Genomic DNA, 16,762 nt, shown 5'->3' with positions numbered 1-16,762 from the left:
TCAGATCCTTCCTGGCCATCTTGTATCCCTCCAGAGCTATGCCTGTGCCCTTTTTCCTCAACTTTATATACGCATCCTTCTTCTTCCTAACAAGACTCTCAACCTCTCTTGTCAACCACGGTTCCCTCACATGACCATCCCTTCCCTGTCTGACAGGGACATGCTTATCAATGGCCCCTACTATCTGCTCCTTGAAAAAGTTCCACATTTCGACCGTGCCCTTCCCTGCCAGCATATGCTCCCAACTTATGGTCCTCAGTTCCTGCCTGACAGCATCATATCTACCCTTCCCCCAATTGTAAACCTTGCCCTGTTGCACATACCTATCCCTCTCCATTACCACAGTGAATGCTACAGAATTGTGATCACTATCTCCAAAGTGCTCGCCCACCAACAGCTCTATCACTTGCCCTGGTTCATTACCTAGTACCAAATCCAATATTGCCTCCCCTCTGGTCGGGCAGTCTACATACTGAGTCAGAAAAGCTTCCTGGACATACTGCACAAACACTACCCCATCCAAACTATTCGATCTAAAGAGTTGCCAATCAATATTTGGGAAGTTGAAATCCCCCATAATTACTACCCTGTGACTTCTGCTCCTTTCCAAAATCTGTTTCCCAATCTGCTCTTCCACCTCCCTGCTGCTATTGGGGGGCCTATAGAAAACTCCCATCAAGGTGACTGCTCCTTTCCTGTTCCTGACCTCAACCCACAGTGCCTCAGTCGGCAGATCCTCCTCGAAAGTGGGTGACCAGCCAGGAGTGTGTTTCCTTGAGACACTCTGAGTTTTCAGTGGCGGACCAAAAGGCCAATGGTTTGTCTGACTACAACAGGACACTGAAAATGTGGAGCTCCATCTTGTGCCAGTCTATTACCATGTGTGCAAGCCACATTATTCTCCTTATTCTGAATTTGAATCAATCCCAGCCCCCTTAACACTGGAAGTCGATACAGAGGCTGCTTATTATACCCCTTTCACTACTAACTGCTTTTCCATCTCTCTTTAAATCTGGCGAAATAGGCTTAATTTTCCTGTTGAGCTGAAAGTATGTGCCTCCTTCTTGATATTGTCTAGTAGCACATTACATCAGCGTGGGAAGAGCTTGATTTCCAGTTTAATACTAAGTCTTTTAACTAATAAGATGACAGACAAAATGGTTAATAATGTCTGTAACCAGCATTGTTATTCCTGAAGTCACCCTGAAGATACTGGTACTGGGGCTCAAAACATCTGGAATTCCGATGGTCCAAATGTCTCCCTTCACAGGGCCTCAATCTAAAGACAATTCTATATTATATTCATCAGGGAGCCCCAAACTGCACCAGCATTTATTTGAAAGGGCATCACCCCATTCTTAATAATATTCTAGCTTTGAAGTAAGCCCAGAATGGAAGTTTTATTTAATTGACATCCATTTTCACACAGATAGCTTAAAGAGTACTGACTGAACCGAACTCTCAGGGTAGATGCCTCATGACTTTCTGACTGACAAATAAATATCTTACTGTGTCAACTGTGGCTCAATGTTAGCACACTTGTCTCAAATTTTGGATCTTTCTATTCTGCATGGCTCAGCTCCAGTCTCAGCGGTACAGTTCCCAACTGAGCTTAAAGAAGGAAATTGCTGTTGTTATGGAAATGTTTCGGACAGGCTGAGTGCTTGGCACTTGGTTCAATGGTGTGTTACTGTTCAATGTTTCTTCACCAACAATTTTCTCATGTTCACAGCTTCTATAAACAGGACAAATCCCTTACAAACTGAAAACTGATGAAGGAATCAGATTCTGCCCAGTTCCATAGGTTATTTGAGATGAATTGGAATGGGAGAATTAGGTGCCATTCAGGTGAACTATGTTAGCAAATGTTTAAGTTCAATGTTAGAAATTATTAAGTTTCACACAGAGACACAGGCCTCTGGAACAACATATTGATGCAGGAGGTGAATACTGATTTCCTGCAGCACTTCAAATGGTTGCTGGACAAGATCTTGAGCAAGGATGACATGGGTTATAGCAGTGAGCCGAGAATAGGATTGAGGCATAGAGAAATCTGAAGACCCTGAAAGTCTTCCTGCTTTATAAGGGTGTCTTCAATTTTGAAGTTCAAGCCATTTGAGTATAGCACTCAGGCATTCAAAATGTTAACATTTTACACGTTAGCTAACAATGGGAGACTGATTGGTGATGGTAATAATTCTTCACTTTGCAGGGTTTAACACTGGACTATAATCCAAAACTATACTTCAGTCTGTCCCATTGCACCAGACGGATTGCAAGTAACATTAGATCATAGAGCCTTTCTTACTTGTGAATCAGATAAAAGAGGTGATTTAAAACCTACCTGACTGGCAAAAATGGGATGGGTAGTCAGTTAAAAGTGCCCGCAAATGTCCTGCCAGGTATCCATTGTCCTCCATTTTAAACTGCTCGACTCAGCAGGTAGCAAAGGCATGTTACAAAAGGAAAGATTGCCTACGAAACATTCTCCTTGAACAATTGCAGGACTATTAATGAGATTATTTACAGTAACAGTTTTCATATGAAAGCTGATGACATCCCGCTCTACCTCACCAACACTTCTCTCAACTCCTCCCCTGCCTCTGAATTATCACACTGCTTGTCCGACATCAAGTACTGGATGAGCAGAAATTTTCTCCAATTAAATATTGGGAAGACTGAAGCCATTGTCTTCGGTCCCTATCACAAACTCCGTTCCCTAGCCACCAACTCCATCCTTCTCCCTGGCAACTGTCTGAGGCCTAAACAGTCTGTTTGCAACCTTGATATCATATTTAACCCCAAGATGAACTTCTGACCATATATCCACTCTATGACTAAAACTGTCTATTTCCACCTCTGTAACATCACCCAACTTCATCTCTGCCTCAGCTCATCTGCTGCTGAAACCCTCATCTATGTCTTTGTTACTTCCAGACTTGACAGCATAGCATTGCCTCATCAGACCCCTTTCCTATCCTGAATGGCGTGAAACAGGGCTGTGTCCTCGCACCCACACTGTTTGGGATCTTCTTCTCCCTGCTGCTCTCACATGTGTTTAAGTCTTCAGAAGAAGGAATTTTCCTCCACACAAGATCAGGTGGCAGGTTGTTCAACCTTGCCCATCTAAGAGCGAAGACCAAAGTTCGGAATAAACAAAGAACAAAGAGCAGTACAGCACAGGAACAGGCCATTCGGCCCTCCAAGCCTGCGCCGATCTTGATGCCTGCCTAAACTAACACCTTCTGCACTTCCGGGACCCATATCCCTCTATTCCCTTCCTATTAATGTATTTGTCAAGATGTCTCTTAAACGTCGCTATCGTATCTGCTTCCACCACCTCCCCTGGCAGCAAGTTCCAGGCACTCACCACCCTCTGTGTAAAAAACTTGCCTCGCACATCCCCTCTAAACTTTGCCCCTCGCACCTTAAACCTATGTCCCCTAGTAACTGACTCTTCCATCCTGGGAAAAAGCTTCTGACTATCCACTCTGTCCATGCCATTCATAACTTTGTAAACCTCTATCATGTGGCCCCTCCACCTCTGTCATTCCAGTGAAAACAATCCGAGTTTATCCAACCTCTCCTCATAGCTAATGCCCTCCAGACCAGGCAACATCCTGGTAAACCTCTTCTGTACCCTCTCCAAAGCCTCCACGTCCTTCTGGTAGTGTGGCGACCAGAATTGCACGCAATATTCTAAGTGTGGCTTAACTAAAGTTCTGTACAGCTGCAACATGACTTGCCAATTTTTATACTCTATGCCCCGACCGATGAAGGCAAGCATGCCGTATGCCTTCATGACTACCTTATCCACCTGCGTTGCCACTTTCAGTGACCTGTGGACCTGTACACCCAGATCTCTCTGCCTGTCAATACTCCTAAGGGTTCTGCCATTTACTGTATACCTCCCACCTGCATTAGACCTTCCAAAATGCATTACCTCACATTTGTCCGAATTAAACTCCATCTGCCATTTCTCCGCCCAAGTCTCCAACCGATCTATATCCTGCTGTATCCTCTGACAATCCTCATCTTCATCCACAACTCCACCAACCTTTGTGTCATCCGCAAACTTACTAATCAGACCAGCTACATTTTCCTCCAAATCATTTATATATACTACAAAGAGCAAAGGTCCCAGCACTGTTTCCTGAATGTTCTCATCAGGGAACACCTCTTTGCTAACGAAGCTGCATTAACATCTCACACTGAAGAGTGTCTGCAGAGACTCAGCGACAGGATTGCGGCTGCCTGCACCGAATTTGGCCTAACCATCAGCCTCAAGAAAATGAACATTATGGGGCAGGACGTCAGAAATGCTCCATCCATCAGTATCGGCAACCACGCTCTGGAAGCGGTTCAAGGGTTCACCTATCTAGGCTCAACTATCACCAGTAACCTGTCTCTCGATGCAGAAATCAACAAGCGCATGGGAAAGGCTTCCACTGCTATGTCCAGACTGTGGGAAAATGGCGCACTGACGCGGAACACAAAGGTCCGAGTGTATCAAGCCTGTGTCCTCAGTACCATGCTCTATGGCAGCGAGTCCTGGACAACGTATGTCAGCCAAGAGCGACGTCTCAACTCATTCCATCTTCGCTGTCTCCGGAGAATCCTTGGCATCAGGTGGCAGCACCATATCTCCAACACAGAATTCATTGAGTCGGTCAACATCCCCAGCTTATACACCCTACTGAGCCAGCGGCGCTTGAGATGGCTTGGCCATGTGAGCCGCATGGAAGAGGGTAGGATCCCCAAGGACACATTGTACAGCGAGCTCGTCACTGGTATCAGACCCACCGGAAGTCCATGCCTCCACTTTAAAGACGTCTGCAAACGCGACATGAAGTCCTGTGACATTGATCACAAGTCATGGGAGTCAGTTGCCAGTGATCGCCAGAGCTGACGGACAGCCGTAAAGGCGGGGCTAAAGAGTGGCGAGTTGAAGAGACTTAGCAGATGGCAGGAAAAAAGGCAGAAGTGCAAGGAGAGAGCCAACTGTGTAACAGCCCCAACAACCAATTTTATCTGCAGCGCCTGTGGAAGAGTCTGTCACTCTAGAATTGGCCTTTATAGCCACTCCAGGCACTGCTTCACAAACCACTGACTACCTCCAGGCGCTTACCCATTGTCTCTCGAGACAAGGAGGCCAAAGAAGAAGAGAAGGTTCGAATGGGGGTCGGCAATGTGTCCATACACGAACACCAATATCTGTGGTGAAAAATTTTGAGATGTGTGGTTTCCACTGGGCCCAATCCTCTGACTGACAGTGGGCTGCCTGTGGCTCGGTTATGATTGATGGTTTGATTGACGGCTCTCCTGTTAAAGTGTATGTTAGGCGGAGGTGGGCCTCTGTCTGATGGACGGCAGTAATTGGTCAGTGTCTGTGACTGACAGCAGGCTGTCTGGGCAGGATGAGCGCTGATTGGTGGATCGCAGTGCAGACTCACTGTTTTCAGCAGTTCAGGAAATGAGCAGAAATGGGTGCTGCAGGAGGAGAGGGAGGGAGAGGCCCGGGGAGAGCAGGAAGTGGGTCAGCACACAGTCAGAGGTGCAAGGTGGAGTGGAGTGAGGGAGCGCACTGGAAATCAGACAACCCTTTAAACAAACCGGCCCAGTGAGCAGGGGGATGGAGAGGGGAATGGATACACAGTGTGGGGGGGTGGGGGAGAAGAGGGGGAGAGAAGGATGGGCACAGGAGGGGGGCGAGGGGCTGGACATAGTGAGGGGGAGAGAGAAAGATCACGATCACTCCTGAATTCTCCACATTACTGCAAGAGTGTGCAGACATTGACTACTTATGCAAGCAAAAACTATGCCAGGTATCTCACTAAATAGGGAGAAATGTGCTTTGATGGCATTAGGTTGGTTATACACTTTAATTACAGATTAATTGCCCCCATGTCCTCGGCTGAGTCAATAATTTTGTCAAATGAGGAGGTAAGATTTTCAGTGCGGGTGTGGGGGGGCGGTGGAAACGGGGTCAAATCAACATAATGGGTGTAGGGGATGGTGGGTAGGGGTGAACTCTAAACATTGTGCAGTCTGTGGGCGGAAGGTCAGATTTAAAAGGTAAGTGTTTTGGGATTAGGGTAAGGATTAATTAATGTAATTGTTCATGTGTGGCGGCAAATTACTTCTTCTGAAGACTTGAACGCATGTGAGAGCAGCAGGGAGAAGAAGATCCTAAACAGTGTAGGTGTGAGAACACAGCCCTGTTTCACGCCACTCAGGATAGGAAAGGGGTCTGGTGAGGCGCCGCTATGCTGAATTGTGCCTTTCATATTGTCATGGAATGAGATGATGATACTCAGATGGCAGGTTGTTCAACCTTGCCCGTCTAAGAGCAAAGACCAAAGTACGGAAGGTCCTCATCAGGGAACTCCTCTTTGCTGACGATGCTGCATTAACATCCCACACAAAGGAGTGTCTGCAGAGACTCATCGACAGGATTGTGGCTGCCTGCAACGAATTTGGCCCAACCATCAACCTCAAGAAAACCAACATCATGGGACAGGACATCAGAAATGCTCCATCCATCAATATCAGCGACCACACTCTGGAAGTGGTTCAAGAGCTCACCTACCTAGGCTCAACTATCACCAGTAACCTGTCTCTCGATGCAGAAATCAACACGCGCATGGGAAAGGCTTCCACTGCTATGTCCAGACTGGCCAAGAGAGCGTGGGAAAATGACGCACTGACACGGAACACAAAGGTCCGAGTGTATCAAGCCTGTGTCCTCAGTACCTTGCTCTACGGCAGCGAGGCTTGGACAACGTATGTCAGTCAACAGCGACGTCTCAATTCATTCCATCTTCGCTGCCTCTGGAGAATCCTTGGCATCAGGTGGCAGGACCGTATCTCCAACACAGAAGTCCTCCAGGCGGCCAACATCCCCAGCATATACACCTTACTGAGCCAGCGGCACTTGAGATGGCTTGGCCTTATGAGCCGCATGGAAGATGGCAGGATCCCCAAGGACACATTGTACAACGAGCTCGTCACTGGTATCAGACCCACCGGCCGTCCATGTCTCCGCTTTAAAGACGTCTGAAAACGTGTCATGAAATCCTGTGACATTGATCACAAGTCGTGGGAGTCAGTTGCCAGCGATCGCCAGAGCTGGCGGACAGCCATAAAGGCGGGGCTAAAGAGTGGCGAGTCTAAGAGACTTAGCAGTTGGCAGGAAAAAATACAGAAGTGCAAGGAGAGAGCCAACTGTGTAACAGCCCCGACAACCAATTGTATCTGCAGCGCCTGTGGAAGAGTCTGTCACTCTAGAATTGGCCTTTATAGCCACTCCAGGCGCTGCTCCACACACCACTGACCACCTCCAGGCGCTTACCCATTATCTCTCGAGACAAGGAGGCCAAAGAAGAAGAAGAATGTAATTGCTATTGGAGGTGGGAAAAGGGCATTTAAAATTTATTGGATAAATTTGGGGAGAAACCTCTTCAAAAATGTAAATGTGCCGACAGGGCTGGTTGCCCTTTAAAAACGGCACCAGCGCCTCCTCACAGACAGTTGACGTCATTGCTGGGGACGACGGCTCGCCCTCTCCACGCAATTGGGCGGGGGTGGGTCGCCCCTGCTATTTATATGATCCACCACATGGGAGATTGTGGCACGGGCCGTCATCTTCTCAGCTTGCCGCCAAGATCAGCGGCAGATTCTTAAAATCCAGCCCAAGTTGTTGTTATTTTGATAGCTGTGACTCACTGGTTTTATCACACTGAGAACACTCTACCCATTGTACACATTGTTAGAGATAACTTGTCAGAAAAGCCTAAAGCAAATTAGCTATTGTGAATTTGCTGGAGATGTAGGACAGCTCAGCTCAATGACCTGGAAGCCCCATTAGTCTGTTCTACACCAGAAGACCAACCAGATGCTACTGGGATACAAGTCCCTGGAGATGATGCCAACACATCTTTGTTGCTGTGTTTTGCAGAATGCATGACTTGAATGATATTGTCAGGAATAATGCAATTCATACTTTGTTCAAAACTCTGAATTTTTAAAAATTTCAGTATTTGTTTATTTTAAAACCAAAATTGTCAAGGTGTGTTGTTAAAGATGATTGTTATTATTGTGCTGGAAACAATCTCGACCCTGTCCTCATTGGCTAATATATTGTTCCTTATCTGTAACCCCCACCATCCTGAATGTTGAAAAACCATCTTAATAATAAACCTCTGTGAGCAATCCCGTGCTCAGGTTTGGAAGCAGTTACTTTCCAGGTGATAAACTAACAATTCTGCCCCATAGATTTTACATTATTATTGGTTAACCAGCAGTAATGAGGTTTTTTAAACCTATTTGTTCATCTTTTCTCCTCTCCTGAAGGCATTGCCTTCTGCTTGTTTGGTGTTATACCAGACACCCTTCAGTTCCTCATGTAATGGCCTTGGCAGTGAGTGTTGACCGCCTAGTCTATAATGGGTGGGCGTTACAGGTGAGCCTCCTCCAGCCTTTCCCCAACAGCGACAGACAAATGCTTCCAGTAGCTGCCACAGACAATAATGAGAACTGAAATCATAGCCAATATTTCCTTGCTTAGCCCATGAGCAGTGTTCACTGTAGTGCGTCTTGTCATTAACCTGCCTACGATCCATTAACTTAGCCCAGAGCTGGAATGGAACCTGGATTTTTCAGGCTGTATGGTTTAGTCACATGAGGCAGGTGGGCAGCCAGATAAAACATTGTCATAAGGTAATTGAATATTCTCTGCCTTTAGTTTATTTACTGTTCTGTGTGTGTGCGCCTGTCCGCTGTCAATCCTAATCAAAATACAAAATTCAAAAATATATTTACTCCAAGGAAGTAAACATCCATTGGAACATTTCAAATACAATCCAAAGAGGAACACGTCCAACAAAAGTGTAGGTTTTTATAGTTTTCTAAAAGTCGATAATGCCAACATTTATGGGGGAAAGCCTGGTTTGTGAATCTGTGCTCATCACCACTAATCGCATTATTTATTGCAGAATTCAATACCCCATGTTGAAAAAAACATGGCGCGTTAATCTGGGAAACATTATTCTGGATACTTTCCTGCGAAGTCGCTTGGGGCTTCAGGACTACTGGTCCAATCCACAGAGAGCCTATCTGATTGGGTCTGTCTCACGGAACTCCAGGAGGCATCTAATGGTTCTACCAGGAAACACGGCTATCTCCGATGTGGACTCCACTATAAAACCAGGCTACTGCCATTATAAACATAAACTGATGTAAGTACTGAAATAAAGATACTCAGGGCAAATCTGAAGCAAATACACAAAGAAAGGTCATCTTTACATAGTATGTATACTGGCTGAGGAATAAAACTGCATCCTTAAACAGGATTTCACTAACTTGTTTGGCTGAAGCTAATTTCTTATGGTGATAAATTCTATCTCACATTCCCAAAGGTTGTTTGTTGCAAATATAAAATCTAATGAGCTGAATGTAACTTTGTAGTATCACAGAATATAAGTTGATCTAAAATCCATTCTAGCCTACTAAAAATGTCAAAATGAGGCAGTCAGTTATTTTATTTGATTGACGAGGTGCCTTATATACACATGTAGTGGGGGATGGGAATTTAAACCTTGAAAGCTCTTTAAGTTAACTCCTTGCTGCTTGGTGTACTCTTTATATATTCCTGCCTCTTCAATCTGCTGCTTCATTGACTGTGTCCCCCATGCCCACCCCACCTCACCACTCCAATCTTCTTAATCCTTTCCTTCAAAGTACCGCTGCAGGGCCACATCCGTTTATGTGCTACCAATAATTCACTTTCCCAAATGGCGAGCTGCTAATCGATAGCGCAATTAGCACCGGAAACTCAGCTGTTCCATTTAAATGTAGCCTGGCCACAAACCTTCATCGGGCCACCCACCAAGCATCATTGAGTGAGCAGAGTGGTCACCACACCCAATGCCTGCCTGACTTACATCAGAAACTAAAATGGGAGTAGCAAGTAATCTACTTACTCTTCACTGCCACAATGACCAGTTCAAGGCACAATTGTGGGAGCAATTCATTTTTCTTTTTATTCTCCAACTTCTGCAATTTCACCCTCTGTTCCTCCCTGAAGACACTGACTGATTCCTTGTTAGTGTATAGGTCCCCAAGAGTAAACTTATGCTCTCCACCCAGCCTTGGTTCCTTACCCAATCTGGATAAATTCACAGTTTCAGCAGGGAGCTGAATACCAAATGGGAATGGCAACTGTGACTGAATTTTCCTTCTTAACCCACGTGCCCCAAGGACAATTGCAGTGCCTCTAATTCCACCCTGCTGGAGGATCACACCATTTGATGGAGTGGGGGGCACGGGATTGGGGGTGGGGGGGAGGGGGGGAGAGGTTCACTTGAATTGATGAAAATAAATGTACACCTGGGTTTCCACAGAGACAAACAGACAAAGGCTGCATTCACAAAACACAATATCCAATAAGATACCAGCAGTGTAAAAGCTAGAAGTGCTGACATCGAGCAAATTCTCGTCAAAACCAAATAAAGTTAAAAAGACTCTGTTAATAAACTCCAGCTTCAAGCAAATTCATGGCACATTGAAATAATTCTCACATACCCAATAGTTAGAGATACCCAAGAGTGTAAAAGCACAGACAGTATATTACTTTTGCTTGATAGGCTTTTCTCTGACCTGTTACTCATTACAGTAACAGGTTTACAGTCATTCCTGATACAAACCTCATTCAGTGTGTGAAACTGCTTTTACGTTGTGTTGTTTAATTCTGATTCAAGGTGCTTTGCTTTCCTCCGATTGTGGCATCTTGTACCTCCCCCACTTCCATTGCCCCACCATCACCTTCAGCTGATCAGGCCTTAAGCTCTGGAATTCCCTCCCTAAACTTCTCTGCATCTCCATTTCCTTTAAAACCTCTTTAACCAAGAAATAAAAACACAAAACATTGGAAATACTCAGCCTGGCAGTGTCTGTGGAGAGAGAAACAGAGTTAATGTTTCAGGTCAATGACTTTCATTATCTTTGATCAAGTTTTTGGGCACTTGTCCTAATATCTCTTTCTCTATGGCTTAGAGTTACGACCTGGTGAGAAAGGTGTCTAGGGGTCTCTTTCAGCCTTCACCTGGTCTTATTGTAACAGGGTCTTAATTTTAAACACACTGTGTTTTGAGCTGCCCCTTGGTGAATCCTTATTCACCGCTTTCCAATTACAAGGCAAAGAAATGAGCATAAACAGGTCTTCTTATGTTTAAAGAAGAAAAGTGAAATTTATTAAAACTTAAACTCTAATTCGGTTAACGCCTACGGATACACGCCACGCCCCACGTTAGCATGCATGATATGCACATGCAAATAGAGACAGAAAAGAGCAGAAGAAAAAATAAAGTAGAGGTTTGAGGCAATATTAGAAGAGCTTCTTGTCACTGTGCTTCAAGCTCACTGTAGTCCTTTTGTAGGTAGTTCTTGCTTGTCGGTAATTCTTGCTTTTCATTGGGGCCCAGTATTCTTTTTAAACCTTGTTCACTGTAGGAGGCTTTTCTCTCTTGCGGTTCCTGTGTCTTCAATGGATTCCAAAGCTGGTGAGAAAGAGACGAGCAGACAGGAGAGAGGCTCCGACAAGCCAGCCACCAGAGGTCTTTTCCAGTCCAGGGGAAAACAGCTTTCGGAGTTTTAAAACTCTGTGGCAAGTTCAAATTCAAAAAAACTCCAACAGCCAGTTAGTCATGTAACTAAACTGGTCTGACCATGTCTGTTTGTGTATTCGGCCATCCTTAGCAATTAACCTGGAATGCTAGCCTCTCCACCTTCAACGTCTGGTAATCAAAAGTCCATTGTGGATTAAACTGGAGCAGGGAGTGGCCCCTTTGTCCTTTCCAAGTACTGTCTGTTACTATGCAAATTTCTTTCCAGTCAAGGGTCGGTGTTTATTTTTACAAAAACAAGTTCTTTCTTCACTCCAGTAACAGTTTAAAAATCAATGTTCGTGTGGTGAAATTAATGTCTCTCATTTTTGGCAGGTGGGGGCCTGCGTGACACTTAGTGTCAGATTTTGTCTGACTTTGATTATGCCCCTGTGAAGTGCTTTGGGGTGTTTAACTATGTTAAATGCACTGTCCAAATGCAAGTTGTTGTTGTTGTTCATCAACAGGCTCCTAGTTTCAGCATTATTAAATCTGACCCCCTTATCCTGGTCAAAAATTGGATCTATGATTTCGCAGCTGGGATAAGGAATAGTAGATGCTGAGCCACCAACTCACAGGCACCAGAATGTAAATAAAGCCTTTGTCGACATTAAAAGGAACTTTGATGATACTCTGAATGCCTCGACTGTACAGTAATACAATTGTATAATTTCCAAACATTACTCATGAAATGTAATAGGGGATGGTGAAAGAACCTGGCAATATTAATTTCATTGTAGAATAATAAACATAGATCCAGATCAGCAATTTTTTTTATGTTATCCAGTTTTCTCCTTTCCTCTTGGGAAGGCATGAACACTTGCTGAGGTACAGTTTCATGGGCAGGAGCAACCCCTTGGTGTTTTGCTCTCGTAAAATCTCTGAAATATTGGTTGCATTTCCTGCTGATTAATATCATTATTAAACATTGAAGCAATAGAGCAAATATCAAAATCACGAGATGTAAGTGAGAATTGCTGCAGTCAGTGGCACCTCCTCCCAAACCAGAATGTTAGACTTAATCCAGAACACAGGTGAGTGTCCATGGAAACTGGATATTACTCAAAGCTAGAAGGGAATTCTTTCACCAAGAAATGGTGTGTGTGCACATGATGCCGCATTTATCTCTCAATCTATAATCTCCGTTTTGGATGAGTGTTTAAGTTCAAATTGCTATTTGTGGCATTGTGCTTTGCCTAACATATCTACCACGTTCACCTACAGAATAACAGTGACTGCCCTTCAAACGTGAAGTGTTTTGACATGTTTCTCAGAGAAGTGAGAAAGTGCTATATAAACGCAAAGGCCCTGAATTTTCATGGGAACCTGATTCTGACAGTTACAATGGGATCGTGCATGTGGCTGGTCTCCAGCACTGACCCCATCACGACCTGCTGGGTCAGCAGGAGGACATCTAATTAGCATGAGAATGATGGGTGGATGGTTTATCAAGCTGATGGTTTATAAGGCCTGTATTCTCAGCACCTTGCTGTATGGCTGTGAAACATGGGCGACTTGCAGCTACCAGGAAAAGAAGCTCAATAATTTCCATCTTCACTGTCTGCAGTGCATTATGGGTATATCCTGACAGGACAAAATCACAAATGTGGCAGCCTTCTCAAAGGCAGACCCCCAAGTCTGTTGGCACTAATCAAATAGAGGCGGCTTCGATGGATCGGACACGTCCGCAGGATGGAAGACGGTTGAATACCCAAGGCTGTTCTGTATGGTGAGATAGCTGGGGACAGACGACCAGTGGGGCGCCCAAAGCTCCACTTCAAGGATGTTTGCGAGCATGACATGAAGATCCTAAATGTCAACTATTACACCTGGGAGTCAGTAGCTGGCAAAAGCAACAAATGGCGACACATCCTGTGGACTGGTGTGCACTACCATGACGAGCAGTTACTATAGCAGCTTGGCAACATGTGCCAATGTCAAAAACAACAACTCACAGCGTCACTTGGCAGCTTCATGTGTGGCACTTGTGGCAGAACCTGCCTGTCAAGGATTGGCCTTCACAGCCATCAGCAAAAATGCACCAAGTGAAGACACCCCACCTGCTGCACATCCATCCTTCGTAGTTGGAAGGATGACAAAAAAATGATGGCTGGATATACCATTCCAGGCACATTACAGGTGCATGCCAGCCCACACGTGCCAGAAACTGCAGCACTCTGCTCCATCCATTGCGGGTTGTTGGGTGCCCACGCACCTTCCTAAATATACGGTATGATGGCTTCTTCAGTCCCTTGCAAAAGGCGACGAACAATATATTTTTTAAAAAAGCTTTTATGTTCGTGATCCAGACTGCTGCCCTGGGTCTGGAAGCTCCATCCCTGGCGGGACCTATTTATACGCTTTATTCTGAGTGTTGGAAACCCCCACCCCAGTGACATGAGGCATCATGTTTGAGGTGAGCAAAGATTTTGCCCCAGACAAGGATTCCTGGGAATTATCAGCAAACACACACAGACTATTTCCCAAGTCTTCAGATGCACTCTCAGGGAGTTATGAAAGGGGTTTGCTAGAAGGCTTTTCAATTTCCAGTGCCAAACTGGTTCTTTTCCTCTCTGTTGGTGGATTCATTATTTAAATATGCAGATTGGGCTTCCATGATGTTATCGGGGCCTGACTGCTATTTTGACCATTGCCCTGAGAAATTAAAGTCCGGAATACCCCTGCACAAAGCTGAAGGTTCCGAAGCCTTGCTTATCTTGCCTAACATCCCTGGGCCTGGGTGAGCAACAGAGAGCTCTACAGGCAAAGAGACTGCTTCCAGAGATAGGGACAGTAATTCTACCTGTGCACATTTCTCGGGAGATTGTTTTGGGCAGTGGATTTTTGCCATCAACATATACCCAGAAAACCAAAAATATACCATTTTAACACTGGCTGGACAGCCAGGCCCTGCTACAAAATGCCAGATTCAGATTTTTCCCATTTTTAGTGTGAATATAAATATGAATCCCAATCAGGATGATGTATCCTTATTCTATGCTCCCACTGTTGACAATACATCCATTTTCAACTGATAGTACGTTCCTGGAGTTCCCTTTCCCGAGATGATTTGGCACCAAGTTTGAGAACCAAAGCTTGGCACTTAGATGTCTGTCAGAATGATTCAGTAAACACCAGCTTTGGGCTTTTTTACAATGACAATATTACCAAAAGTCAGTTCACTCCAGAAAGGGAAGGTATTCTTTGGCAAAATCACAAGTTCCACACATATCCAAACTCCGGCATGTTATTCCAGGTGTAAAATGAAGATGGGAGAGTTATCACTGTGTATAAATGAATTAATATAAATTAAAAACAGGATATTTGTTGGTTAGGGCCAAGACGCAACGGGTGACTTGCAATGGCAAAAAACAGATGCAGTTGGTCAGGGAACAGCTGTTTCTTGATTCCAGCAGCAGCTCCATAAGTCACAATCTCACGGGAATGCAGCAAAGACAAAGTAACCTCTGTTCATAAAAACATGGAATTGGATTAGATTATACTGTCACATGATCCACACAAAGACCACCACCCCCGCATCCACCCCCCCCACCCCCCCCACTCCCGCCCAAACCCATGTCGGAGTATTCCATCAGGCTGCTTCCTTGGTAAATGCTAATTATCAGTTTATCTCCAGAGTCCTGGAGTATCAGATTATTTGATAGAATTTCGAGGCCCATTTGTTCGAGTGCTACCAGAGTCGTGTGATTAATGTGTAACTTTCACAAGGATCTGGCACTCAATCTGGCAAACAGCTGTCTCCCCACAGCACACTGCACTGTAACACATGAACTGTTTACATTTGGGTAACTGTTAGAATCAGACTTCATTACAAAGGGAGGCGACTATTTGTCTCAAATAGCTACACGTGCTGAAATTTATTACATTTAAAGAGCATTTCAATGTAGCAAAACATCCCAAAGCACTTCAGTTGGGCACCAGACTCAAGGAGGAGTAAGACAGGCATGGAGTTCTGTCACAGAGTTAGGCTTTAAGGAGGCTTTGGAAGGTGGGAAAAAATGTACCAACGCAGGGGTTTGTAGAGAGTTTTGCAGAGGCTGTGAGGAGAATGGCTGAAGGATCTGCCTCTGATGGTAGAGCAGAGGAAGGAGGTTATATGCAGTGTAGGAACGTAGGCAGATGTGGATAGGAACCTGGATCCGGGGATGTGGGAAGAATGGGAGCAGTGAGCCCACAGAGGATTTGTAGATAATAATAAAGATCATGCAGTTGGTACAAAAGAACAGGGGCAATAGCTGAGCTGCACCTTGTGCAAGATAAGATGTAGATGAACAAAGAACAAAGAACAAAGATAATTACAGCACAGGAACAGGCCCTTCGGCCCTCCAAGCCTGCGCCGATCCAGATCCTCTCTCTAAACATGTCGCCTATTTTCTAAGGTTCTGTATCTCTTTTCTTCCTGCCCATTCATGTATCTGTCTAGATACATCTTAAAAGACTCCATCGTGCCCGCATCTACCACCTCCGCTGGCAATGCGTTCCAGGTGCCCACCACCCTCTGCGTAAAGAACTTTCCACGCATATCCCCCCTAAACTTTTCCCCTTTCACTTTGAACTCGTGTCCTCTAGTAATTGAAACCCCCACTCTGGGAAAAAGCCTCTTGCTATCCACCCTGTCTATACCTCTCATGATTTTGTACACCTCAATCAGGTCCCCCCTCAACCTCCGTCTTTCTAATGAAAATAATCCTAATCTACTCAACCTCTCTTCATAGCTAGCGCCCTCCATACCAGGCAACATCCTGGTGAACCTCCTCTGCACCCTTTCCAAAGCATCCACATCCTTTTGATAATGTGGCGACCAGAACTGTACGCAGTATTCCAAATGTGGCCGAACCAAAGTCCTATACAACTGTAACATGACCTGCCAACTCTTGTACTCAATGCCCCGTCCGATGAAGGAAAGCATGCCGTATGCCTTCTTGACCACTCTATTTACCTGCGTTGCCACCTTCAGGGAACAGTGGACCTGAACACCCAAATCTCTCTGGACATCAATTTTCCCCAGGACTTTTCCATTTACTGTATAGTTCACTCTTGAATTGGATCTTCCAAAATGCATCACCTCGCATTTGCCCTGA

At 45.0% G+C, this 16,762-nt stretch overlaps 1 protein-coding gene across 1 annotated transcript in view; it reads left to right on the top strand.

The window, feature by feature from the left end:
- LOC137347057 (uncharacterized) overlaps positions 1–16,762 on the top strand; it is a 228,903-nt gene that overhangs the window by 55,903 nt on the left and 156,238 nt on the right. The window contains exon 3 of the mRNA XM_068011063.1: positions 8,994–9,236. Coding sequence (XP_067867164.1) covers positions 8,994–9,236 — 243 coding nt within the window. The remainder of the gene's footprint in view (positions 1–8,993; positions 9,237–16,762) is intronic.

Source organism: Heterodontus francisci, chromosome 31 (genome assembly GCF_036365525.1).
Source record: "Heterodontus francisci isolate sHetFra1 chromosome 31, sHetFra1.hap1, whole genome shotgun sequence".
Taxonomy (NCBI): Eukaryota; Metazoa; Chordata; class Chondrichthyes; order Heterodontiformes; family Heterodontidae; genus Heterodontus; species Heterodontus francisci.
Note: the sequence above shows the minus strand (reverse complement) of the source record. Positions and strands in the feature narration are given on the sequence as shown.